General features: G+C 34.9%; 3 protein-coding genes across 6 annotated transcripts; 2 read left to right on the top strand and 1 right to left on the bottom strand.

Moving 5' to 3' along the window:
* The first annotated feature begins 6,750 nt into the window (after window positions 1–6,750).
* Window positions 6,751–13,463, top strand: LOC141718122 (FACT complex subunit SSRP1). Its single transcript, XM_074520490.1, has 16 exons — window positions 6,751–6,937; window positions 7,444–7,629; window positions 8,334–8,439; window positions 8,812–8,948; window positions 9,394–9,477; window positions 9,570–9,664; window positions 9,774–9,882; window positions 10,021–10,107; window positions 10,189–10,281; window positions 10,542–10,739; window positions 10,888–11,033; window positions 11,545–11,692; window positions 12,008–12,106; window positions 12,188–12,373; window positions 12,887–12,965; window positions 13,046–13,463. The coding sequence occupies exons 1-16, from the start codon at window positions 6,884–6,886 to the stop codon at window positions 13,171–13,173; spliced, it is 1,935 nt and encodes a 644-aa protein (XP_074376591.1). The 5' UTR covers window positions 6,751–6,883; the 3' UTR covers window positions 13,174–13,463.
* A 197-nt stretch (window positions 13,464–13,660) lies between these two features.
* Window positions 13,661–15,601, bottom strand: LOC141718123 (pectate lyase-like). Its single transcript, XM_074520491.1, has 3 exons — window positions 15,105–15,601; window positions 14,351–14,996; window positions 13,661–14,267 (listed from the first exon to the last, which is right to left on the bottom strand). The coding sequence occupies exons 1-3, from the start codon at window positions 15,476–15,478 to the stop codon at window positions 13,800–13,802; spliced, it is 1,488 nt and encodes a 495-aa protein (XP_074376592.1). The 5' UTR covers window positions 15,479–15,601; the 3' UTR covers window positions 13,661–13,799.
* A 1,695-nt stretch (window positions 15,602–17,296) lies between these two features.
* On the top strand, window positions 17,297–19,889 carry LOC141716795 (putative auxin efflux carrier component 8). Of its 4 annotated transcripts, XR_012573359.1 has the most exons (7): window positions 17,299–18,020; window positions 18,168–18,342; window positions 18,449–18,534; window positions 18,630–18,787; window positions 18,979–19,055; window positions 19,242–19,407; window positions 19,618–19,889. XR_012573359.1 is itself a non-coding variant. In XM_074518977.1 (6 exons), exons 1-5 carry the CDS (start codon window positions 17,513–17,515, stop codon window positions 19,057–19,059), a joined length of 1,008 nt encoding a protein of 335 aa, XP_074375078.1. In that variant the 5' UTR covers window positions 17,297–17,512; the 3' UTR covers window positions 19,060–19,066; window positions 19,242–19,611. The 4 variants fall into 4 exon arrangements, 3 of the variants coding, with proteins under 3 accessions (XP_074375078.1, XP_074375076.1, XP_074375077.1); XM_074518977.1 differs by lacking the exon at window positions 19,618–19,889 and having other exon boundaries at window positions 17,297–18,020; window positions 18,979–19,066; window positions 19,242–19,611; XM_074518975.1 differs by lacking the exon at window positions 19,618–19,889 and having other exon boundaries at window positions 17,300–18,020; window positions 19,242–19,611.
* The last annotated feature ends 7,944 nt before the right edge of the window (window positions 19,890–27,833 follow it).

The raw sequence follows: 27,833 nt of genomic DNA, 5'->3' as shown, positions 1-27,833 counted from the left end.
AAGACATGTTACGTGGGTATGCCATTGATTCCAAAAGAAAGTGAAGCGAGCATTTGCCTTAGTAGAATTTGCTTACAACAACAACAACTATCGTGTACTGGGATGCCGCCATACGAGACTCTTTATGAACGTAAATGTCGATCACCAGTATATTGAGATGAAGTTGGCAAACGTGAAATATTTGGACTAGAGTTGCTATAACCGATAAAGGAAGTTGTCGAAATTATTTAAAAAAGGATAAGAGCCACGCAGGATTGTTAAAGGAAATGTGTAGATCAAGCTAAAAAGAGTATATAATTTAAAGAAGAAGATTTATTATTGTTAGCAGTGTTATCGTAAAAAGGGATCATCCAGGATCGGAAGAGAAAAGAAAGTTGAGTCCGAGATACGTTAGACCTTTTGAAATTTCGAAATATATCGGGAAAATAGCATACGAATTAGCGTTACCCAGCATGGGTAGCATATTCATAATGTTTCTATGTGACAAGGTTAGAAAAGTACAGTATAGAATTTTAGACATGCGATAGGATGTGAGCCGATAGAACTTCAAGCAGAATTGTCCTATGTTGAGAATCCAATAGAGACTATAGAAAAGAAAGAGAAAGTATTAAGAAAGAAAGTTATTAAGTTAGTAAGATTATTGTGGAAACCAAAGGGTTGAAAGAATAACCCAAGGTTTAGAAAGTGATATAAGTGAAATACTGTCCTGAGTTACTTGCTTAAGTGATTCTGAGGACATAATCCTTTTAAGGGGGGAAGGATGTAATATCCGGGATATGATGTGTAATTATTTTTGTTAGTAATAAATATTATGTGATTATTATATGAATTCTGGTAATTATTTGTTAAGTGGTATATGTGTTTGGATGTTTAAAAATAATATTAATTGAGTATTTTAATTTTTGTATGTCCAAAATAAAATATAGATAATTGTCATATCTTCATATTTATTTTTATGTTGATTTATGATTTTATAGGAAATATATGGATTTTATAAATTCTTTTTTTTCGAATCTTTATAAAATATTTTATACAATCGGGAACCAGCCGACGTCATCCGTTTTTACGTTTTTATAACCCGGAAACTCCTTCCTAACCTAATTGTAATATTCCGAGCATTTTCCAAGTTTTGACTTTTTCGATCCGGCGTACTGTTTGTCCTGTGCGGGTCCCGGCGCAATATTTTCGATACAAAATTTGTTTCGGTAAATCGATAAAACCCGTATTTTCGATAAACGGGATCTTTTTATTAAACTATTATAGTTATCACCTCGTAATACGTGTAACCAGGCGCTGAGACCAAGACCGCAGTATAAATTGTACAAATTTGGATAATTATCCCGAAAACTGGTACCGTTTGGATCCGTTTTTATAAAATAAACGTACTATTTTATATCCGGAATGATCCAACGGGATACTAATTTCTAGTAATTATAAATAGCCTTTACCGTATTTTATTTTGTACAGAAAATCATTTGCAAACAATTAAATAGATAATTATCCAGAGAAACGAACCGTGCTCTTCGTGTTCTTCGCAATCAAACGAGGATTTAAAGATGTTATTGGAATCTGATGAAGGCGTATGAATAGTCAAAACGAAGCCCTCGACGAGACGGTCGTATCCGTATCAAAATCTTCCAATAAGGGTATTTATTTTTCAATTTCATATTTTTCAGTTTTTAATTATTTTGATTTAAATTCGGTTTTTGATTTAGAAAGATTATTTGGTTGTTTTGATGATTGATTATCGTTCCTGAGATCTCAAGGATTCATTTGGTATATAAACCTGTTGATTTTGGTTTAATATGGAGTAAAGCCGATTTTTTGGATTTCACCAAAATTTCAAATCGATTTTCTGAGGTTATTATCGATTGTTTGTTGATTATGAACATTTGGTTTCATTGTATGAATCACCAGCTTCGTTTTAGTATAAACATCTTTGAATTTGGTAAAGTAATCTGTGATTTCGTTGTTCGTCGGAAACTCGCCGGTTTTTAATCGATTTTGGCCGGAGTTCGAGTTCCTTTGATGATTGTAGCTTATTCGTTGTGTTTCTGGATTCCTGGACTGCTGTGGAGTATTTTGGATTCAGAATCATGGCTAACCGAGTTGATTTGCAACTCGCCGGAATCTGGCTGCACACCGGAGAAGACGACGGAATCTGGAAAATCCAGATTCCGGCGACAACTCCGGCGGGTCGTGCCCCTGTTCTTAAGAACCCGAAATTTGACCCGTTTTGTTATAATTTTGACCCGCTTTTGATCCACTCTCCTCTAATTCTGTTTCTACAAATCTGTTTCTGCACATTTTATTTGAAAATAAATTCAAAAATTCATTATTCATTTTCTAAAATTCATTTTTAATTCCAAAAATTATTATTTTAATTCTAAAAATTATTTTTAATTCAAAAATAAATCTAAATTAATTAGTTAATTAATGTTAGTTAATAATTAATTGATTAATTAGTCAATTAATTCAAAAATTAATTGATTAATTGATTTAATTAATTATTAATTGATTTTAATTAATTATTTAATTAGATTTAATTATTTATAAATGATTTTAAAAAAATTCTGAAAAATAGTTTCGAGCTTTAAAATATTATTTTAAATTATTTTCAAGGCTTGATGATTATTATAATATTATTTTGAAGCCAAATTTGGCCGACCGAACCCTGTTTATTGCTTTAAAATTGATCCAACGACCCGTTTTGACTCTGAAAAATGTTTTAAAAATCATATTAAATACCCGAAAGACTGTTTATGACCCAAGACTTCCTTATAAATGAAATTTCATTGATTGTTTGACGTGCTCTGTGCCATATGTGACTTATTTGATTGACTGTCGGTCTATGTGACCAGTGTTTACTTGTTTTAGCATAATTTTTAATCCGTAAATCGGATTTGGGTGAAACGAAGGGTAGATGAAATCTTATGACGTCCATGTGACGATTAGAATAATGTGAGATGAATGTTAATAGATATTTATGATGCCTAGCAGAGTAAGCAAGGCGTAGGAAAGGGAAGCAGATGATCAGAAAATGGAATCGATATGTAGAAAATACAGCAAGTGATCAGAAAATAGAATCGAGGCATAGGAAAGGTAGACGAGTGGTTGTTGAAGAGAGTCATTTGATGAGTACAAGTAAAATTGGAATCGATTGTGATAAGGCAAGTACTTCTAAACCTTTTTCGAGATACAATGCAAATATTTCTAAATTTTTTCGTGACATATTGTTAAGTATTCAAAATAGCTCTGTTTTATATTGTAAATACTTTGAATCCTTCAGCCTTGAACCTGAGCCACATCATTTGATCTTTGAGCCGTAAGCCTTATTCTTTGCGAACCATTTCTTGTTGGTTTACCAAATACTAAACCACACAGATACGATACTATTCCACAAATATATACTCATCATATACCAAACACTGAAACATAATTGTTTAAACATACATAAACTTTTATACTCCACCATACCTTCTGACATCAAAAAAAAAACTAAACCTTGTAAGATCATTATTCATCTAATACCCGATTCTCCTACAGGCTGAAGGCCATTTCTTATACATACCTTGATACACCCTTGTGATACTCATGAAATGCATCATGCCTTTATACAAATATTTCATCACTGTTGATTATGATCTTGTTTTATTAAGTTATATTGTTATTCATATTGAATTGCTTTAGAATTGGATAGTTTTCTTTATGTGGACCAGATTCGTGGTCAGACCAGATTCGTGGTCAGCCCAGATTCGTGGTCGAATTAGGCCAATATGTGCCTTGGATCCAGTTCGTAGAGCAGAGCTGTGTGCCTTGCTCGGCGTTAGTGTGTGACTGATCAGCAGCCTAACCTTGGTTTTAAAATTTAAAATGAATATCCAATTCTAATAATTATTTAACAAGAAACTTGATTCCTCTGAATCATCTCGTTTGATCATTGATTAACCTCAGTTATTGTTATTGTGACTTGTTGAGCTAGTTAGCTCACTCTTGCAAATCTTTTTATGTATTCTACAGTTAAGAAGGATACGGTTGATAGCGGGGTTTTCCAGTTCAATATACGAGCTAGGATTCCAGATTGAGTTGGATCGAGCTTGCAGGAGCTTACTACGGTAGTGAGATAGTAAGATTGTAAGAATAATTTCATTATCAGTTGTAAGTTAAATTAGTTGGGATTTGGTACGTTGTAATAAAAGTTAAGGTTGTGGCTTGTTTTCATACTTTAACCTGTTGTGATCCGTGGTTATGTAAAGCAGGGTCAATGCAAATAATATTTCTTATACAGGTTTATATATGGTGTATGTGTTGTGGATCCCAAACTTCTGACCCGGGTTTGGAGGGCACCACAATTGGCTCCTTACCAGCACGTATCCTCCTTGGAGCGACTTCATCGTCCGATGAGTCGGAGTCTCTAGTAGAGTAGGGTCATAGATGGGAGCCAAGCCATGGATGTACAGGGGCGTTCGCCTTTATCCTTCGGCTTAATTAGAGAGTCCACTTCCTCTAACCTCAGGGTATAGGGGCATCCCGTAAGGTGGGTTGGTAGTCCCTGGAATCACGATCGTTGAGTACTCATACCTAATAGGTTGAGGGTTTATTGTTTCCTATAATTGCTAAAATTGGGGATTCGTCCCTTGAGGAGCCGGAGGATTCGTCTCTAGTGGCGGATCTTGGATTGGGGAATTCGTCCCTTGAGGTTGAGACTCAGATGCCCCCATGGGGGTTCCTCCTTGGGTGGTGGCATAGGTTGAGTGCGGGGGTATCTCCACTTTTGACGAGATAGTTTGTGATGAGATGGGATCGTCAGTTCCACTGTTTTTTCTGCTCCGTGTAAGTATCATGATTGTTGTTATCCTCCCACAGACGGCGCCAAATTTTGTGGAATAAAAGTTAGGGTTTGTTAGTATTTAATGTTAGGGTTTGTGAGCTTCGAGATTTAGTGGATGTTCTCGCGGTGGGGACTAGCTATCCTTGCAAGATGCCTACGTATCTCTGTGTTGTAGAGAATCAAGTCAAAACATAGTTCTAGGTTGAGGGGTAGAGGCCCTTATATAGAGGTTAGTCTAGAGTTAGACTGGTGTTGAGAGACTTGGTAGACAAGTCTCCAACTTAGATGGTAATTAGGACTCCTGTAAAATAAGGGAGTCTAGATCCTTCCTTGTAGGAGTTAGTATCCATATTGTACATCATGTCTTTGTTTTTTCAGCTGTATTGGGCCTAATCCATGAACAGTTCATGTCGTGGACCTTGACGACCTCTACTCGTGGGCCTTGACGACTTGGGCCATTTTTAGTCTGTAACAAGCCTTGACCAACTTGGTTTACATTGGGTTTTGGACAAAAATTTCAAGTGTAATTAATGTGACATTTAATGTGTATTTATGATGTATTTTCTATTCATATCAATAGTTATTATCATTATTGATAAATCTACTATTGATAAATTAATATACATTCCCCAAGTTTAAAAATGAGTACAAATATAATATTTTTTTAATCATATCATTATCACTACAGTTGAAACTACTTGTAATATTATAAAACAATCCAATTAAAATACGATCACAAAATACAAGCAAATCATATACATTGATGACCCATACTTCTTCACCTTTACATGTTCATTGCTTACAAATTTCTCCGCCTTCAGGCGTTCTGACTTCGGCTAACAAAACATAAATTACGGCTAGACCCCGAGAATAAACGGATCCTCGATTCTTAGAAGTAGTTGCACAGCACGCGACCTTAATACAGTTGACAAACCTATTCCTGGCATTATTATCCGTCCAAATTGTTCTTATAACCACTACACGTCCACTGACAAAATTTAGCCGAAAAACATAAATTTAGAGGTTTTTCCAAAAATACGATTTTGCGACCACTTGCAACTGGATACAACCTCAAATGTAACACAATGCAATCTCAATTGCAAAAAAAAAATCAGTAAGTTTTCAGGGAAGTTGGAAATATGGTTGATTTTGGTTGCAAACCGTAGTTTTGCAAAAAAAATTCAAAAGATGGTAAAATTGCAAATAAACTTAAAAAGGTAGGATTTTTTATAATTTCTTTAAAATTTAAAGTCAAATTAATTTCTGAGATTAGGGATTTTTAATTAGAAAAAAATGGCTCATTTATAACTAGCTGATGTCATCCTTACTGATGTGTCAAACTCTCATTAAATAGCTGACATCATCAGACCTTATATGTCAAACCCACACTAATTTGATGATGTTATCTTTCATTAACATATTCTCCTAATTAATTATACTTTCAATGTATATCTCTTTCATTTATAACCTCCACTCATTCTCTCTTCCTAATTTCTCATTTCTTCCCCCTTATTTTTAAAATCTCCACTAATTCTCTCTTCCACTAATTTAAATATTCATCAATTTATTATATATTTTTATAAATAATAAAAAATATTATAATTTTTGTCGTACTCTTTTTAAGCATTTATATTTATAATTTATTTTATTTATCAGCATCATAACATGATATAAATATAATACATATTAAAATTAAATTATTTTAAAATATATTTTTATAAAGAAAATATAATATAACCGGGTATTTGGAAGGATCCAATCTAGTTTATTTATATTCGGGTAAATATAGCTGTTGCTTTATCAAACTACGGAATTGCCACGGACTTCTATAAGCCCTTTACAAACGAAGTTAAAACCGAAATTGGAGTACAAGATGTAAAGGAAGTTGGTCCAGAAGGAGGCCCATTGGTAAACCTAAGGTGGACCAACTCACATCTAACCATTCCTTAATTTGGCGCCAACCCGAACCCGATTTGCCGCTCCATCAACATTTTATTATATAAACAAAGCCTTCACAGGGGGCAAGCTCTCATTTCACACAACTCGTAATCAATGGCGGACGGTCACTTATTCAACAATATCTCTCTCGGAGGCCGTGGTGGCACTGTAATCTCTCTCTCTCTCTCTCTCCCCCTCCCCAATACACACACGCTCTTCTTTCCTCTTTGCTTTCGATTAGATCTTGTTCACGCTGTATATTAGACTATAATTAGGTTAATTTATCTTAACCCTAACCCTAATTACTTCCAAACGAGCTATATGTATGTATGGATTTTATACAATCACTTCGTAATATTGGGCCAGGTTTCGTATTTCTAGGGTTTGCATATACTTACTCGGTAAAATAAACTGGTTAATTGAGAATTAGGGATTTTTCCTAAGTTGATTTGTATGAATTACAAGTTCCAGTGGTTCAAATGCTTCTTCTGTTCTTTTCGATTTTTGAGATATATCATTTTCATATGCTTGTTTCTTTTTATGCAACCAAGCCCTAGGAAAAACCATTGTGGAAATTCCTAAAGTAAACATTTAGAGCAATATTACTTTTTATTATGATATGTATATTAAATGTTTTGAACAAGTTAATTGGATTTTGTGTATTTTATGTTTAGAACCCGGGGCAACTTAGGGTTCATTCAGGGGGGATAGTGTGGAAGAAACAAGGAGGTGGCAAGGCTGTGGAAGTAGATAAGGCTGACATTTCCGGGCTTACATGGATGAAGGTTCCACGTACTAATCAGCTTGGAGTTATTAGCAAGGAAGGTTTAAAGTACAAATTTACTGGTTTTCGTGATCAAGTACGGTTCTTTTTATTTCTCCCTCCGTTTCTAGCCATGACGAAAGCATTTTTTTTAACTGTTTTGGAGTTTGAATTTGTTAAAATTTAAAATTGTTATCTTGTTTGAAATTAGAGATCTATGAAGATGGAAAATGAAAACAAAGTAGATTTATTTACTGTACAGAAGTTCTACTCTTTCTTGATCTCTTGTCACTCTGCCATATATTGTTTGCTTTTAAAATCGTATTTTGTCCTGCACCTGCTAGTTGGGAAAAAACCCTTTAGTAATGTCAGAGAAGAGTTCTACAATCAGATTTGAATGGCTTCGGTAGTTAGTAACTTTGATATAAATTGCTAGACATGTAATCTGATCAATAAAGAATGTTAGTTAAGAACTACATTATCTATCATTCACAGGTTGCAAACTCATAAATGCTAGATAATTGTAAATATTGTCGACGTCTCAACAAAACGTTTGTTTTCTCTTACAAAATGGTGCAAGTTCCCCTGATGGGTAAAAGATAGTACTAGGAGGTGCAACCTGTATATTTTAATGAACAACACTAAATGAACTCAAATTTGCTCCCAGTATTTTTGTAGTTTATATGCAGCCTCATGCCTTGGGATTCTGACCATAGGGTGGGGAACCGGGAGAGAAGAAGTTTGAAATCTAACGATGCTTTCTATTAGTGTAAGAATGACTCTCACTTGCTTGTCTTGCAGGATGTCTCTAGCCTGACTACTTTTTTCCAGACTGCATGTGGCATAACACCCGAAGAAAAACAACTCTCTGTTAGTGGAAAAAACTGGGGAGAAGTTGACCTGAATGGTAAGTATATGATATCATTTCTTTCCTTCTGCATTTTATTAGTAAAAGGTAATGCTAACTTAGCTTCATTTAAATAATTATGTCATACTCTTCACTAAAATATTTAGGTGTGATTGTTACCATTTCTCTGTACAAAAACTATGTTTTAGCTACTGCGTCAAGTTGATTTCATTTTACTTTTATTGTTAAGAGTGAAATGATGATTTGCTTAACTAAATCAATTTCTTGGTTTTCCTACAATTCTTCATATCTTCAATACATTTTTAGTCTGGTACAATTCTTTAAATTTACTGAATTTTTGTTTTGTCATCTTGTAATTCTGTTATCATTACTTCAAGTTCACTTATTTCCATGCCTTATTTTCTCAATCAGGTAACATGCTTAGTTTTCTAGTTGGCTCAAAGCAAGCATTCGAGGTATCCTTAGCTGATGTATCTCAGACACAACTTCAAGGAAAAAATGATGTCATGTTGGAATTTCATGTCGATGATACTACTGGTGCCAACGAGGTTTGTTTAATTTCAATTTTTTTGAATAAGTTGTGGATTTTAATGTATTAGATTGAAGTACAGTGTTTTTATGCTCAGATGACCTATACGAGAGATACATCATTTGGTCAGTGGTTTGTAAATATTGATACGATTTTAAAAAATACAGTGTTATAGGGTCGGAAGTTTAAAGTATGTTTGGTAGATTGAATTATTTGGCATCGTGAGTGTATTATATGGGTTTGTTTGTCACTGTTCAATTTTCTATATTATGTGGATTTTAATTAACTTTATATAAAATAACATGTCAATCAAATCCTTGTAAGTTGTGGCAGAGTTAGTCAACTAGTCAGCCTTAACCCGACTTGCTATGTTTAGTTTTTTATGCATGTGTCTGGCCTTGCATGCTTTTGTGTTTTTTTTCGTTATTAAGACACTTCTGATGTTATTATGATCATGATTACAGAAAGATTCACTGATGGAGATAAGTTTCCACATACCTAATTCTAATACTCAGTTTGTTGGTGATGAAAACTGTCCTCCAGCTCAGGTATGTTATTTATAGACCTATAGATAGCATAACTATATAGTAATATTTTATGATTTGATCTCATATTCATTTCATGGGTTCTTTATGTATAGGTTTTCCGCAATAAGATTGTTTCTATGGCTGATGTCACGCCAGGAGGTGAAGAAGCTGTTGTCACTTTTGAGGGGATTGCAATTCTTACTCCTAGGTAGTTTTTCTAATTTATCTATGATCTGCAATGGATCTAGTTTGACTATTTTCATCTGCTTTCTATTTATGTTGTAGTAAAGATCTAATAAAGGTGTTCTTTTTTGCAGGGGCCGATATAATGTTGAACTTCATGTATCATTTTTAAGACTCCAAGGGCAAGCCAATGATTTTAAAATCCAATACAGTAGTGTTGTTCGCCTCTTTTTACTGCCCAAGGTCCTTAGTCATTGCTTTCTTGCGAAAGATATTGATGTCTCCCGAGTGCATATTGGCATACTGATTGTACTTTTATACATTTTAAAAAATTTAAGGTCTGTTTTGTCTTAATATTCTTTTTTTCTTTTGTTTTGGCAGTCTAATCAGCCACATACTTTTGTTGTTGTTTCTCTTGATCCACCAATCCGTAAAGGCCAAACATTGTACCCACATATTGTGTTACAGGTATTGTTACCAATTTTAAAGAGTTGCTATATTCCTTTCTTTAGTTGTATGCTAATGTCGTAACTTTGTTTATTTGCACAGTTTGAAACAGATTATGTTGTGGAAAGCACATTGTCACTAAGTGATGATGTCTACAATCAGAAGTACAAAGACAAATTAGAACCAACATATAAGGTAATGAAAATTATTACCATGTAAATTTTTAGTTATAGATAATTTGGAATAGGAAGATAGACCAGAACGGTGTTTCGTTCTATGTTTTGTCAAAAATAAGCGCTTATACTTTTTTGTGCACTTGTTACATAGTTTTAGAAATGGTGCCAAATCTAGGTTTCAGTTCTCTCGTCAGTAGATGACAGTTTCAAACTTACAGTTTAATATTTCTATTGGCATCAGTTCCTGCACTTTATATAGTAAGTGCTTTTATTCATCAGGGACTGATACATGAAGTTTTCACAATGATATTACGGGGATTATCTGGTGCCAAAGTCACGAGACCAGGAAAGTTCCGAAGTTGTCAGGATGGTTATGCGGTAAAGTCATCGTTGAAAGCGGAAGACGGTGTCCTCTATCCGCTCGAGAAGAGTTTCTTCTTCCTGCCAAAGCCTCCAACACTCATTCTTCATGATGAGGTATAGTACTTCTTGCATTTCAATGCGACAGGTTATGATGATAAGTGGAATTGGTCTTGGTCGATTTTAGCAGCTGACCTGCTTTGGGGTCAAAACCCAATCTGATGGTATTGACATGTTAGAGAACTATATAATTTTTTGATTTCAGATTGATTATGTGGAGTTCGAGAGGCATGCTGCTGGAGGGTCAAACATGCATTACTTTGATCTTCTTATCAGGCTGAAGACGGAACAAGAACATCTTTTCCGGAACATCCAGAGAAATGAATATCACAACCTATTTGACTTCATAAGGTCAGTATAGTTTCTTAATGTTTACTTAGTCAGATAGATACATCACTTTTAACTAGTGATGAATTCATGTTCTCGCATTTCTACATGCCCAGAATAAATTTTTAGTATCTTAAAGATGGAAATACGAGGTTTAGTGCTTTAGAGTCAGATGACCAAAGCTCCGAAGATGCAACCTTTGATTCTTCTATGGGTGCAGTTGACCCAGCACTAATTATGTGTCATGTAACTGTTGTTTTCCCTTTACAAACACAACTAATAATGTGTTTCCTTGATCATGTGGTTTTGCTGCTTGTAATATGTTTGTTGGTCTGTAATGCTGTTGATATAGAGTCCTGGCACGTGTCTATAGCTGATTCATTTATTAGAACTTTTTCCATCTCCCTTTCTTTTCACAATTCAGGGTTTTTACGTAATTTACTGTATTCTTTGTAGTCAACTATTTTTGATTGATCAATTTCATTATATAAAATAGCAGTGATTTCATTTATTTTTCTATTGTATTTCAATGCAGTTCAAAGGGTTTGAAAATCATGAACCTTGGTGGTCCCCAAGCTGCAGATGGTGTTGCTGCTGTTTTGCAGAATGACGATGACGATGCTGTTGATCCACATCTTGAGAGGATCAAGAATGAGGCTGGTGGAGATGAGAGCGACGAGGAGGTAACTTCAGAGTATTTTTTTTGATAGATATATGAAAATGTTGCATAAATTGGCGGTGATAGGCACATGGTTAGATCTCTGATAAGCACTTTGCAAGATTTTAGAAATTTATCATTTGCAATTATCACATTAATTCATATTTTTATTTTGAATGGTGTTTTTAGATAAACATGTACTGTTTATGTTAGTATATTGTTAATATCTTACAGTATTACTTGACATCGGTGTGTTGAGATATTATGAGTTTTTTAAAATATTTTTGTTTTTAGTTTATGTTTAGCTTGTACAAATGTTTAAATTGGTTGATATATGCAGGATGAGGATTTTGTGGCTGAGAAAGATGATTCTGGTTCACCTACAGATGATTCTGGAGGAGATGATTCTGATGCTAGTATCAGTGGAGGTGAAAAGGAGGTAAATCATTCTTCACCCTTCGCTATCATAGAAATCTGCTGCCAATATTCAGTCGTTCACATGCATGACTGCTTAATTCAGAAACCTGCTAAAAAGGAAACCAAGAAGGAGCCTTTAGCATCTTCGAAGGCAGCGACAAGTAGGAAGAGAATGAAAGATGGTGAGGAAGATAGTGTAAAGAAGAAGAAACCAAAGAAGAAGAAAGACCCAAATGCACCAAAGAAGCCACTGAGTGCTTTCATGTTCTTCTCCAAGAATGAAAGGGAGGTTGGTATCTATGGTTTTAAATATATAATCAGTCTCTGTCTTTCACCTTTTTTGTGAACTTGTCACATATATCAAGGCCTAATTACAACTGAACAATAAATAATATAATGTCTGTGTTAAAATTGCACATCATAATTAAATTTTTAAGCCAAGATGCTGAGTTATTAAATCAGGGCTTGTGCAGTGAATCTGGCCTCGGGCATTTTCCCCACTGAAGATACTTTTAATTGGATGAGACTCTTAGAATGTTCCCCTCACATCTATGTTTGGGATTTTTCCCATCACTGGTTGATGTGGGATTTATTATCTTAGTTTATATGTTTTGCAATACTAATGACCTGTAAAGTTCTACTGGACTTGCTTGTTTATGACCTGTTGACCGATGACTTTGGTTATTGCATGGTGACCATGTTTTTTCTTTAGCTTTATCTGCCCTCAGCCTACACTTTTTTTCTGGCTATTTTTAACATGGCAGCAGCTAATAGTTGCTCATTTTGATATGCTTGGCCACAGAATGTGAAGAAGACAAATCCTGGAATTAGCTTCACAGATGTTGGCAGGGTTCTTGGAGAAAGATGGAACAAGATGTCAGGTTTGTGTTTTTTCTGCACCTGTACAAACTTATTTTCATTTTTATCTTGATCTATATCTGATCAGAATGTTGACATGTAGGTGAGGAGAAAGAAATATATGAAACAGATGCTAGGCGAGACAAGAAACGGTATACTGATGAAATGAAGGGATACAATAACCCCCAGGCAACAAAAGCAGATTCAGGAAATGATTCCGACAGCGATTAGGTTTTAATGTAGGGTTTTTTTAAATGCCATTTTGAAGTTGCAATCTCTGTTATCAAATCTGAACACTGGTATTATTATTTTATGCAGTCAAAATAGATTATGGAATTATAATGTATTGGGTATTCTGGGTACCCGGGTAAGGAAAATCAAGGAAGACCTAAATCTTTTTCCCTTGTGTACTTGTATGGCTGGCTTTATCAGCATGCGTCTTTGTACATTGGCCATCAGCAGTAACAGATTAAATAAGAGTAACTGAAACTAATAATATTGTGGCATGGATACTTTGATTATCGAAATTTATGAACTAGTGTAGTATTATTTCATTCAAAGGTAAATTATATAGAACTCGAAGTAGCGTTTTGTTTTCGTGTTTGTTTTTCAACGTTTTGCTTCATTACTAGCATATGTCCATTTTGTCATTGAGTCGTTGGATATCCTGGCTAAGATTTATAGTTCTCAAGTGGCTGGCTTTAATTTATAACCTTCATTACAGTATTAAACTATATATATGAATCAAAAATCTGAAATACAAAGCTTTGCTTCTACTTTTGAATATGAATCTCCTATCGAGAGGGTCAGATTGTTACAATTTAAAAAGATAAAAAAAAAAAAAAAAAGAACCAGTACTAGCAAGGTCTCTTCTTTCTGCAACCAAGCGGGCCTGTGAACAGAGTAAGCGTAGTAACTTCAGCTGCTGGTGCGGGAATAATCAAATCCAGTGGATCAATTCCCATTCTCCAGTTTGGACTTCCAGACTCCACGAAGAAAGCTCCATTCATCATCAAATCACCTTCTGATCTCCAGTTCCATGTCTCCCAACCTGGTTCAAGTCCATTAGTTCTGTGAGTTACTTCTTTGGCTACGGGATCAGGTGGAGCTATGAACCTGTTCCCCTGGCTAATGATAGATGCACCGCAGCTACCTCCAATCGCGTACATTAGCCAATGTGTGTAATCGTTGTTTACCAAATGAAAAAATCCCCATCTCACTCTCGGCATTCTTTGTATCAAATGCTTTCCAAAATGTGTATATGCCACTGTTACTTGCATGTTTTTGTCCCTTTCGTTGTTGTCTTCCGCACCAAATAACATCACCTGCATAACATTACGTTTATTTGTTTGAGAATCATTTTGGTATCATGCTGTTAAAGCCTAAGAAGCTGGTGTTATAAGGGTACCTTATCATGACGGACGAAATGGCAGTTAGAAATGGTTATACCAGTAGAAGCCGCGACAACATCAATAAGGCCGTCTTTAGCATTAGATGCAGAAACATGATCAATCCATATATCGGATGAACCGAAAATTGAAATTGCATCACCATCTGGTTGTGCTCTTATACCGATATGATCCACGGAATCCCTGATTGTTCCACCAGGAGTGACGATAATATCGGTAATATGAATGTTATGTATTATAATGTTTCTAACAAACTGAATGCTAATACCAGCACCCCCGCTAATTTTAATATTCTTTCCGCGGCCATCAATTGTTTTGTCACATTGCATTAACAACTCTTGTTTTAGCGTAATTGTCATGCTCTTGGTGAATATAATCCACAATGGCGTGGTCTGAATCACAGCATGGCGTAAGGTCCCGGGCCTAGGTTCCATAACGTTGTCGTCTGAGGGGTCGGTGACTTTGTAGATTGGTCCATCTCTTCCACCAGTAGTGCGGCGACCAAAGCCCAGTGCACAGCCAGCTAATCTTTTCCGATCTCTTGCCCAGTTGGGGTCGCATCTCCAACACCTGTCGATGGGATTGTAGGCTATGCATGGCCCCCGGTGATTCCTGGCTAGTACTCTTCTTGTACTGTTTTGTGTCCTGTATCATTTCATCCCAAGATGCAAATAGATATGGTCTATGTTACTCTTACTTATTTCAGAGTGTTTTTCAAGTGATTGTTCAAATAGATAGTGTGAGTGTACGTACTGAATAGATGGAGGAGGGTCTGCTGGATCAGGTTCATTTTCTTCTGAACTTTCCTCTTGACCAGGTGCCGCAGCCTCGACGGCGCTATCAGCTTCATTTTCTCCTGGAACTTCCTCTGGACTAAATAACTCAGACATCATGGCGTACTCAGATTCGTCGGATGGATAAGGGTTAGGAGTATTTGCAGAATCTTGTGGACTAGGGGCAGGTCCATCTGGAGCAGGCGCGAGGCTCGGTGCCTGAGCCTTGACAGCATTCTTGGTTTCATTGGCTTTGTTCTTCCCGTCCACATTGTCGCCCTCTGCCTGAAGTGTATAGAATGCAGCAGTGCTAATTACTAAAATTATGAAAATCGACCGCTCGGTTATCCCCATTTCTATAAAATTTTATAAAATAAAACAATGAAACATTCATAAGAAACTAAGAGGTATGATGAAGCCCTACTTCTTGCCACCTACGTTCTTGACAATCAATATATACATACTATAGTTTTAATTTTGTTCATGGCAAGAAGATAAGAAATCAAAAGCCTAAAACAAAAACCACTTGTAAATTTATAATCCTGTTCTTCCTACAAGTCCGCTGACTTGTATTATTACGAGTGGAGATGATGAAAACAATATCAACCGCCAGTGAAATATAACCGTAAATTGCTATTTTTAGTTTTTGGTTCTCAGGACTTTGGAATCAGATTTTACATAGTGCCTGTAACATGGTCTCGGGACTTCATTCTACCAAGTCAAATTTAAATACGATACACATTCAGGAGATGCGCCTGGAAACGACTTTGAAGTAATGTTCGATCATGAATTCTACATATCAGTCGAGCTTTCCTGTTTTCTACTATGTTAGTGTATAAATATGAGTATAATTACGTATGTTCAGATAAGATAACGTTCTGTGAAGAAGGAGAAAAAGAGATGGTTCTTAGTTCGTTGGTTAGTTATAAGGTTCCCTTTAGCGAAGAATATAGTTGATGCAGAGTTAGATTTGAAATATATGCTAAAGATGTCGAAACAAATGCAAAACATAATCTAATTCCTTCCTTCTTCGCAATTCAAATAGTACTCTGTAAGTGTTCAGGTGCTTTTCTACTTTTTATTGCATGTCCTGTGTGTTGTTTTGATTACTACTCTTAAAAGATGTTAAGCTAAGATACGGGTTTACGGGTTTACTTCACTTGCAAATGCTCAACTTTTCTGTTGGAATACTTAAACCGACCTCTAAACTGTTTTAGTAGCTTAAGCAAAAAAGTTAATAAAGTTGGGAGATGACATTTTGGTGCTTGAACAGACGATCAATCTTATTAGGATTCTCGGAATATTGCTTTTGACAGTTTATGTAAGTCAGTGTACTATGTTGTGTATACAACAATCTGCATTTGATCTCCTGGTTTTAGTCAAGCAGATACCCCTCTTCATGTGTCAATAAAAACATCGAGGTTCCTAAAATCGGGAAAAATACTCATGGTAGTAAAATATCGATGGTTCAAAGATCATTTAAAACTAAGAGTGCGTGAGTATTTAAATTTCTGTGATCACTTCAAAAACAAGATTCAGAAACAGTTGTGAAACCACTTCTCTAACAACATAGTGGCTTAATCAAATGGTGACACGATGGTTAAGAAAGTGAGCTAATCATCTGAAAGTAATATGCAGGTGTTGATTTGCTGAGCTATATTAAGAAAACTTGAAAGAAGAGGAAGTAAGTAGGACAATTCTGGCAAATTTCCATTCTCAAAAGCAATTTCTCCACAACACTTATTCCAATACTTTTGACCATTTCTACACAACTTCTTCCTTCAACCCTCCTCATTACTCTGGTTACTTCCCCCACAATTCACTTCTTTATTCCTCTTTCCAGAATTTGAATTTGTATGCATATGATCAAATTAACATATTCTACATCTTTTTATAGATAAAACTCATTGGAGTAATAATTTATTATCTATCAACAGATATTGGGTTATGTTTTATTAGGTCCATAAACACCCAATCATAGATATATGTTGAAGCCACATACTTTTTTTGTCTCATGATGACTAGATTATTGTCTTTTCATGAAAACAAGCTATAAGGACTCTTGTCATTTTTCATATTTTCAGCATTAATAAAACCAGCAACATGGGGAAAAAAAGTTGAGAAACTGAAAGCAGATTAGTTACATGTGGTTTTTCATAAAATTTTATAAAGAAAGATTACTTTTGCATCATGAAACAAATATTGTATTGATGAAGTTAAGAAAGCAAAATTACATTAAAGTAAGAAACCTCCACCTTTCCTTTTGGTATATATAAACATATAGAGCTGAAAGACCAGTCCTACGATCAAGATTTTAAAAACTTTATAAAGGAGAGGGATATTATATACTCATCTGCCAATCTTAAAAATAACTGCTATCTGAATGCCATGATTTCTCTTTACCAAGTCTATCAGGTGATTGCAGCCACTGTACCATTATACGTGGCGATGATCTTAGCCTACATTTCTGTGAAATGGTGGAAACTGTTTACACCCGATCAATGCTCAGGCATTAACAAATTTGTTGCCAAATTCTCAATTCCGCTACTGTCTTTTCAGTTGATCTCTACAAGCAATCCATATAAGATGAACATAAGGTTAGTAGGTGCTGATGCTCTTCAAAAGATACTTGCATTTCTTGTGTTGGCAGTGATAACAAGATGGAGCTCAAGTGGAAACCTCAAGTGGATCATAACAGGCATTTCTTTGTCAACATTGCCTAATACATTGATTCTTGGAATTCCATTAATAAGAGCTATGTATGGCGATGAAGCAGCAGGCCTTCTTGTCCAGATTGTTGTGCTGCAGAGCTTTATATGGTATAACATATTATTGTTTCTGTTCGAGCTCAGCGCCACAAGAGAAGCCTATGTCACACCATCTCCTGAAGTTGCTGGTACAATTACATATATAGCCATAAAAATCAAATACAATTACATCACTTGAGTATATTTCTTAGTACCATGACATTTTGTGTACTAGAAATATATATTTTCGCACAAGAAAATCATATGCCATGTTGTTAATGTTTGACTGTTTGTAGTAGAGCTGGAGGCAGCACGGGAAGAACAAGAAGATGAAGAGACAGAAGGGAAAAAGAGAAGTTCAGGCAAAAATGTATTGCTGGTTGTGCTTTTAACAGTAGGGAAGAAGCTTATAAGCAATCCAAACACTCATGCAAGTGTAGCTGGCCTCATTTGGGCATTAATAAAGTTCAGGTACAAATATGAAAGTTGTGGTAGCTCAGCTCTTTTATTCATTCACATTTACGCTATGTGGAACGATTAGCAAGCTTAATGTTGGTAGAACTTAATACTGTTATAGGTGGGGATTACATTTGCCAAAGATTGCTGATAAATCAATAACAATATTGTCAGATGGAGGACTTGGAATGGCAATGTTCAGTCTTGGTAATTAGATTATATATGATCTACCTTGACCTTGTATGTAATGTATGCGGTATTCTGGCTGGCTAGATCATTAATAAAATTAATTTTATGTATAGGCTTGTTCATGGCATCTCGAGCTGGTATCAAATTAAGTGAGATACGGAGGGTAGTGTTGGCCTTGTCATTAAAGTTCTTAGCAGGACCTGCTGTAATGATAGCTTCCTCCTACGCAATTGGATTAAGGGGAATTGTGCTAAAAATGGCTATTGTGCAGGTGCAAAATGTTACACATTCTTAATTTTGTAGTAATCTCTAACTTTCAAATCTCAAAAATCAATGCTTCCGCCATTCCACAATAAAATGACATCAACGGTCGCATATGAAAAATCATTTAAAAATTGAAACAGTTTAGAACCTAGTTTAGGATAAAAATTGAATGATGGATTGTGGCCGTTAATGTTGCAGGCATCTCTTCCCCAAGGAATAGTTCCATTTGTTTTTGCCAAAGAGTACAATGTGCATCCAGACATACTGAGCATCGGGTAACTTTAATGTGTGTGTGCTTGATCAGTACAATGTGTGCCTGCATTTTCATAGCATATATCATATATTAGAGAATGCAAGTGATGGAACATGAAAGGCATAAAACAGCATGTAATGTATTGTGTGCATTACCCCGCTTGTAGTTGTGAAATTTGTTGACATTGACAAATTGATGGTTGGTGCAGGGTCATATATGGGTTGCTATTAGCACTGCCTGTTGCATTGGCCTACTACTTCCTATTGGATTTATGAGGCATGCCTAGCTAGCTGTTGAACAAGATCGGACTTGGTTCACACAGCTCCATGATTCAACTGACTACTAGATATATAGAGAGCCTGAAACAAATACAAGTACTGACATTTATCTACAATTTTGGTCCTTAATTCGCAAGTAATATATATGACTCGCATATAGCAATTGAAAATTTGTTGTTAGCATTAGTACTCACTTGTATAACTCTCTAATTTGTTCATCTCTGTATTCTTGTATTTGTGATTGTCAGTCATGTCCTCGTAGTTTTTGATTCTTACAGACTTGCTAAATGAATATTCTTTTCCCAGAAAATTATAGATAGATACCACTTGACACAAAGAGAAGAGGAGATTCATCACGTGTAGTGCTGCTGGTATTAGCGGTAGATATGCCGGCCTGACTGCTCCCTTGACTTGACCCCCTTGAGTTGTTAATTTTGACATAACATGTTGTTCTGTCAACTACTTCTTAGACATGCATGTTTGTAACTTGAATCGCAAATTCACATTTTTAATTCTCAAACAATTGGACTGTGAATTCTGCACATCAGAAGAGTGCATAACTAACACTGACTGTAACACCAGTTGCCAATTAGTCATCATAATTTAACAGTAATTTCTTCTTTTTCGGCTTCAATTAATATCATTACCTTAAAGATCACCCCTACCTCTATAACAAATGACATTTTTTTTGTCAAACAAGAAAACGATTTTCATTATATAAAATAAACTCGCAACCGCAAATACAAAGGTTTGTTGGAAAATAAAAAAACATATTAAAAATACTTAGCTAATTACAAACATGTGTACTAAAACAAATGAGTTCTAATACGCATGTTCTCAGAAAAATCAGTTTGCATTCCTTTTAATTTGAAAAAACTTGTCAAAATGCATCCCTCCCCTTCTACTGTTAGTTTTACTCGGTTAAAGTCCAGATTTTTAATTAGGATGACAAAACTTTCCGAGCCAACGGATATCCGACTAAATTAATTCGAACAGTTTTTACCGAATCCAATTTTTATGGTTTAGTTACTGATTCGGTTTCTATTTTCAAAAATTGATTGAATTTGGTTCGGATTTGATTTTTAGCCTATCTGAACCAAAACTCATTCCGTATACTCGAAACCCGATTTGAACCGAAATTCGACCGAACCCAATATAATAAACTTAATATACTTTCATTATTAATGAGTAAAGTTCTACTAATATATACATTTATATAATTCAGAAATGATCAAATTAAATATTTAAATATAAAACACTTCGAATGAATTAAGAGTCGTTTAGACGCTTGATAAAAAAGACACACTACTTAAAATGAAACACATGTAGAATGGAAAAGGTAATAGAATAAAGCAATTAAGTAAGCCTGATTACTAAAGTAATTAATATAATTGCAAATTTAATTTTGCGCATTTTATTATATTTGTTAATTTGGGGATACTTTAATTCTCGAACAAAACACTTTGATGAATTTCAATTTTAGATATTTTTTTGGATATTTTCTATATAAGTTTATAACTTTTGATTTTCGATTCAAACCTGAACCGAATCTAAAACTAGCAGTTCGGATTTGATTTTCAATTTTTGAATTTCTTTTGATTCGGGTTTGTTTTTGTCAAACATTATTTGACCCTTAATTTTCAGGGATGTTTTCATCATTTAAGCAACAAAATAAATTAACAAAAGATAAAATCAACGATAATAAAATATGACTATAATAATATGTGTCATGAGTTACACATCCGGTGAGAATTATTCATGAAATAAAAATACATGATGTTTTCGACCCACCAAATTCAACCTGATTAAATCTTAGAGAATTTAAAGATATCATTTATATATTATATATAACTATATATTATAAAATGTATATTATATTTTATTTACCGTTTTATGATTATATTTAGGGGCCATTTGTTTCAGAAAATGTTATGAGTTTTGTTAGAAATATGTTGTAGTATTGATGATAATTCACCATAACACCTTAAGTAGAATTGTTATGTGTCATTTAGAAGTCTTCAACGGATAACCATAGTATGTCTATCTGTTGAAGAAGTAGCTTATATTAATAAGTAGGTAGCACATTTTGTACACTATGATAGTTGAGGGATTTGAGAGTTTTAGTGATTTTTAAGTCATGTTGACTACTAACAAGATATACAAAATAGGTAGGCTAAGTGTAAATATAAAATGGCTTGTAATTTTGTCTAAGTGAAAGAATATCAACTGCTAAGAAAACATTTTCAACTGCTAAACTATAAGTTTCAACAGACGACTCAATATGCCTTCAACGGTGTTGCCCAGTAAGATACAATTGTTTAAGGGGGTTGGTTACAATTATATAAATGTTTCGAACAAGTAATAAAATATGACAGCTTTTTATATATCTGATAAAAACTGTTACAAAACTCACTCAAAAAATACTGATGTTCTTGAGAGCTGCTAGGTCGAATGATAGTCGAGATCGATACACTATGTGATGACCTAAACTGCGTTTATATACTACACAGCTACAACAAATCAATCTAAGATATGTATTATCACAAGCTAACTGAAACTAATACATATCTTCAACTGAATAGATAAAGTCCTATAACTCAGATGTAAAAAATATCTACTCCACAATACAAGGAACATAACAAATCTTCTAAGCTTACTGTCTTCAAATAATGATGACATCCAAATGCTGATGATGTGTCAAATCCTGACGACACATCAAATATTGATGACACCAAACAGCCAGATCTGTGACGCCCTCAATCTCGGGGTTAGGAAGTGAGGACTCACACACCTTTAATCTAATAATTAAATATGCATAAACCCCGATTATCTACTAACAGGATCAACAGGATAAAGTATGAGACAAGATTACAACTACCAATCAACACAATATCACTTACAAACCCGAATTATTATTAAATAAACAATATCGATTCCGGCTGGGAACCGACAGATAACCCATTGTATCTTTAAACACTTCTTTCTAGGCGCGAGCTCACTCATAATTACCACTACCTGCTCTGGCAACCGGAAGCCCTCAACACGGTAGGGACCACCATGTACGCTCTTCCGAGCAGTGCGCCTAAGTCTGCCCATCTTCTTGCTTAACTATCATGGTTAGATTAAAACAAAACAAATGAGTATAAAACTCAGCAAGCAACTGTATAGCAGTTCTACAATATCAATTCTCAATATGCTTTACCAAACTCAGGGCATTCTACTTTATTTGATCTAGGTGGCAGATTTCCAACTTTTGGGTTAAGGAAAGTTTTTGAAGGAACAATATGGAGCTTTTAAGGAACAAGGCTCAACGTAGGTCGAAAGCCGACATTCATCACAAATCAATAAAGGATCAGAATAGATCTTTCAATAGAGGAAAGCAACAGTATTTCAATATATGGAATCAATCATATGATCAACAGATTTAAGAATCAGGGTTCTCGAGCTTTAAGCTTTACATTAACATAATCAACTCTTTTCAAAGCAATATAAACCATTTTCATTTTCAAAAATCAATTTACTGAACAGAAAGTTTCAGTTCCCTTTTTAAATAATCATTTAGAACCCTTGATTGGATCACTTTATCTTTCCATTTCATATTAATACGGGTGATCAGCCCGTATCGACCTCCATCCGGTCTTTAAGGTACCAATCGGCATAATTTTAGCCTTAAGTTGGACTAGCCCCGCTAGCCTCTTACCATGACTGGACTAGTCCCACTAGCCTCTTACGTCCCAATCCAATCCATCAGGAATTCATTTGGAAAACCTTGAGTTGGAAAAATAAATAGGTTTTCTAAAATTCATTTTATCATTACCAAGAATTTGAAATCATTCGGACTTTTTCAAGTCGAAACTCATTCTTAATTCAGATTTTAAGGAAACAAAATTCAGGGGGTGATTCAAAGATACGCAAGGAACAATTCATAAGAATTCTGTATCAGGGATAACAAAGCACTTAAGTTAGAAGGATCAACATCTGTTTAGGGATCAATAGGGTGATCAGGAGGAACAGGGTATCATTAAACAGCGTTAACAAGGATAATCAGAGGGTTCAATATATTTCATGGCTCAATACATAATTTGAACAGAAAGGACAGATTATCAAAGGGTTGAATCATTAAGTTTATCAATAACAGTTTATCAAGAACAAAGGCAGGGTACCTCAAATCAATATCAGGGTTTCATAATTAAACAGTTCAATACTCTACATGGTATGAACAACATTCTCTTTATAACCATTTACACAATTAATCAGAGTTACTTTCCTGGATTTGCTTTCCTGAAGGTTGAACTACTGCCACCTAGTAAATCATTTCCTTTCTTAGCCTGAATGCCCTCACGCTCCGAATCTACAATAAAACCAAAACCTTAATCAGATTTTCAACTCTCGTTCCCGGAACGTTTACTATTTACGCTAATCATATCAAACGATTGACCTTAACTATACGAGTATAGTTACACAAATACACATATCATATAATATACTTCACTCTTACCCATTATACTTTCAAGTATTCAACGAACAACTTATCTCTTAAAACACACTTTTAATTCGACTTTAAACCAAATCAAGCAACCACAACTTACATGAGTACACATTTCATTCAAAACTCAATTCCATAATCATAACACTACTTATAACCGTTTAGAATCAAGGCAACTAATTCTTCTTTTTAAAATTTTATAATTCGAACCAAAATTAGCAAATAAGCAAACAATTCCTAAAATTTTCACATGCAATCACCAAGTTATCTTCCATAATCAAATCCATCACTTAAATTTGAATTTGACTTCTTAAAAATCATGATCCATTCGGCCCTACTATAAATACCAATCAAAATCAATCAATTTTTCATACCAAATCCACATAAACACATAAACAATCATTTAGACATATAATCCAACTTAATATTCTTATAAAACAACTATACCATTCGAATTTCTCAAGAAATATAACATACAACTTTAATTTAATCTTACAAATGACATGCAAGAGTATTTTCATGGTTTAAACCTAAATCCTAGTTGATTCAAGCAAGAATAACACACCAAGTTGTTATCTTCTTCTATATTAAGCAAGAATTCGAACCAAACATAACACAATCCCACATGCATACTCGAATTTAACCTTTAATTCAATTTAGGCCCTTAGTTAATCCATCAATTTCAAAAACAACTATCAAACAATCATTTTTATCAACCAAAATCAATTTATTCTTTGATAACCCAAAACCCTATTCGGCTTTTACACTAATCAACACATGCATGGACAATTTCGACCCTTTACCCTACCAATCACTCTAATCAAACAATAATTTCTAAGATTAAACATTAACAACTCATTTTCATCAACTAACATCAACTTAATTCTTTTAAAAAAAAATTAAAACCCATTCGGGTGTTTTCAAGATAACACATGCAACAATCAAAAGAACAAGTTTTGGTGTAGTAGAGTTCAGTGGTTACATCATTACTCACCACCGGTTCAACGGAGTTCATCACCGGTGGCGGTGGCCTCACGGTGGTGTCCCCATTCGAGGGTATCCTACCATAAAACCTCCGATTATTTTCTAAAATCACAACAACAAACACATACAAGACAAGATCACCACAAGTTCACTTCATCTTGTTTTTATAAAGCAACAATTCTGCCTAGTCGAACCTACACACACGCACACAACCCACATGCAAGTATCAAACTATGCATGCAATAGGATATGAGCTCATATATGGAACAAGAACGAATTTCCATGGAAGAATCCATAAAAATCAAGTGTAGAAGAGTGATATACCGAGTGGAATAGAGAGAGAGAAGAGAGTGAGCTTCGAGAGTGAGAGAGATGAGAGAAAAAGAGAGAATGAAAGTGTGGTCGGGTGTAAAGAAAGGAAGGAGGAAGAAATGAGTGTATATATATGCTTAGAGGGCAGGGGCGTTTTAGTAATTAACTAATCCCCACTTATGTTGATCAATCTTTTTCTTTTTACTCAAATAAAATAAAAACTAAATATAAATTATATCTCTCTCAGAAAGTTGAAAATTATTGCAAATGACAATTTCAAAACGTAGATCTCGAAATTAGCTTTCCGACCATTACTCATAATAAGGTTTTGAGCGTACGGTTGATTTTATATAAATTTCGCAATCTCGCCTTAATAATAACATTTTTCCACATAAAATCAATTTAAAAATGCAAAGACCACCAAATAAATCCACTTATCATTTTTAAAAAGTCTCTAGGACTACTAAGAAGATATCAAAACAAATCTCATGTTTTTATCTTACTCAGATAATTTTATAAAAATGCACGAAGGTTAATTAGACCTTTATTTAAGTCACATAATTCCTTAAAAATTCATAAAAATATCACAGAACACATAGTCATGCACACATACAACAATCTCGCATATATAATCACATAACGACTCAGGTCTAGTCATGGAATTTATCCTTCTTTAATCTTTATCCTTTTCTACGCGTACCGGGTCACGTTCAGCCTGACGGCCCGACGCTCAGCGTTTCGATTACGCTTCTCATTATCTTTTCCAATCAACACGTCACTTAGGAAGAAATACTTTATTTACTCATTCATTTCATTCAATCACACATAATTTACATTTTATATTCTTTAATTCCTTATTAGGACGGATTTCGTTCTACCTGACGGCCCGACGACACAGCTTAACTCCTAAGCTGACTCTTTAAATTGGAACGTTTTTATTTACGCTCCTATATTCTAATATACAACAAAGACATTTGATCAACACTTAATCACATAATTATAATCACATAACATACTTTATTGACTTGATTACGTCGCAAAATTCTCAGTCGTCATAATCTACCCTCCTTAAAAGGATTCTGTCCCCAGAATCTAATCTAAGCAAATAAATGGGGATACTTTTCTTTCATTTCGCTTTCTAATTCCCAAGTCGATTCTTCGACTAATGGATTTCTCCACAACACTCTAACTAGAGGTACAACTTTATTTCTAAGCGTCCTTTCTTTTCGATCCAAAATTTGTACTGGCCGTTCCACATAGGACAAATCTGGTTGGATCTCCACTAGTTCCAATTCGATCACATGGATCGCATCAGCATTATACTTCTTTAGAAGAGATACATGAAATACATTATGCAGATGTTGCATTTGTGGAGGTAGCGCCAATTCATATGCCACTTTCCCAACTCGACGCAATACTTCAAATGGTCCAATATACCTAGGACTCAACTTCCCTTTTTTCCGAATTGGGTTAAACCTTTCCAAGGAGATATCTTTAACAAGACTTTGTCTCCAGATTTGAATTGCACATCTTTCCGTTCTTGATTTGCGTACTTTGCTTGGCGATCTTGAGCTGCAATTAACCTTTTTCGAATTATTTTTACCTTTTCTTTCGTTTGTTGAACTAGCTCTGGGCCAATTAATTTGCGCTCACCAACTTCGTCCCAATAAGTAGGGGATCTACACTTTCTTCCGTATAACGCTTCATAAGGCGGCATGCCAATACTCGCGTGATAACTGTTGTTGTAGGATAACTCAATTAAGGGCAAATGATCGTCCCAATTTCCTTTGAAATCTATTGCACAGGTTCACAACATATCTTCAATTGTCTGAATTATTCTTTCACTTTGTCCGTCTGTCTGCATATGATATATCGTACTCATTTTCAACTTAGTTCCCAAATGTTCATGGAATTGTCGCCAAAATCTCGAGTTAAACCTTGGATCTCTATCGGACACGATAGACACAGGAACTCCATGACGCATCACGATCTCATCCAGATACAATTTGATCAACTTTTCCAACGAAAACCTTTCATTTATTGGCAAGAAATGTGCTGACTTCGTCAACCGATCGATTACCACCCAAATCGCATCATGATTTGACTTGTTTTTAGGTAATCCTACCACGAAATCCATCGCTATATGCTCTCATTTCCATTCAGGTCTATCTAGTGGCTGAAGCAATCCGCTCGGCCTTTGATGTTCCGCTTTGACTCTTTGGCACGTGTAATATTTACTTATCCATTCTGCAATTTCCTTTTTCATGTTGGGCCACCAATAACTTTCTTTTAAATCCTGGTACATTTTCGTACTTCCAGGGTGAATTGAAAATCTCGAGTTATGCGCTTCTTGCAAAATCTCGTGCTTTAGTTCCACAACATTAGGTATCCAAATACGTGAGCTAACACGGTATATTCCTTTTCCATCTTTTTGAGCTTTAATTTCTTCTCCCGTCAACCTATCCTTTTCGCGATTCATCACTTGCTCTTAACAGCATCGAATCTTTTCCAAAATTTCAGGTTGAAATGACATTGCATATATAGCTTCACCTCCAAATTCTGGAATCTGTACCTCTATTTTCATCTTTTCAAAATCCTTGATTATTTCTTCTGATGATGTTAACAGATTCAATCTTTCTTTTCGACTTAAAGCATCGGCTACCACATTTGCCTTTCCAGGATGATAATTTATCACACAATCATAATCTTTGATCAATTCCAACCACCTTCTTTGTCGCAT

Source organism: Apium graveolens, chromosome 4, assembly GCF_009905375.1.
Source record: "Apium graveolens cultivar Ventura chromosome 4, ASM990537v1, whole genome shotgun sequence".
NCBI lineage: Eukaryota > Viridiplantae > Streptophyta > Magnoliopsida > Apiales > Apiaceae > Apium > Apium graveolens.
This window is presented reverse-complemented; position numbering and strand designations above follow the sequence as displayed.

Bases quoted from the DNA above. Each gene is read 5' to 3' on its own strand.
- LOC141718122 (XM_074520490.1), top strand. From the start codon at position 6,884: ATGGCGGACGGTCACTTATTCAACAATATCTCTCTCGGAGGCCGTGGT. The intron at 6,938-7,443 runs GTAATCTCTCTC...TTTTATGTTTAG, and splicing joins TCGGAGGCCGTGGTGGCACT to AACCCGGGGCAACTTAGGGT. The intron at 12,374-12,886 runs GTTGGTATCTAT...GCTTGGCCACAG, and splicing joins TCTCCAAGAATGAAAGGGAG to AATGTGAAGAAGACAAATCC.
- LOC141718123 (XM_074520491.1), bottom strand. From the start codon at position 15,478: ATGGGGATAACCGAGCGGTCGATTTTCATAATTTTAGTAATTAGCACT. The intron at 14,997-15,104 runs GTACGTACACTC...GAAATGATACAG, and splicing joins GACCCTCCTCCATCTATTCA to GACACAAAACAGTACAAGAA. The intron at 14,268-14,350 runs GTACCCTTATAA...AATGTTATGCAG, and splicing joins ATTTCGTCCGTCATGATAAG to GTGATGTTATTTGGTGCGGA.
- LOC141716795 (XM_074518975.1), top strand. From the start codon at position 17,513: ATGATTTCTCTTTACCAAGTCTATCAGGTGATTGCAGCCACTGTACCA. The intron at 18,021-18,167 runs GTACAATTACAT...GACTGTTTGTAG, and splicing joins ACCATCTCCTGAAGTTGCTG to TAGAGCTGGAGGCAGCACGG. The intron at 19,056-19,241 runs GTAACTTTAATG...TGGTTGGTGCAG, and splicing joins CCAGACATACTGAGCATCGG to GGTCATATATGGGTTGCTAT.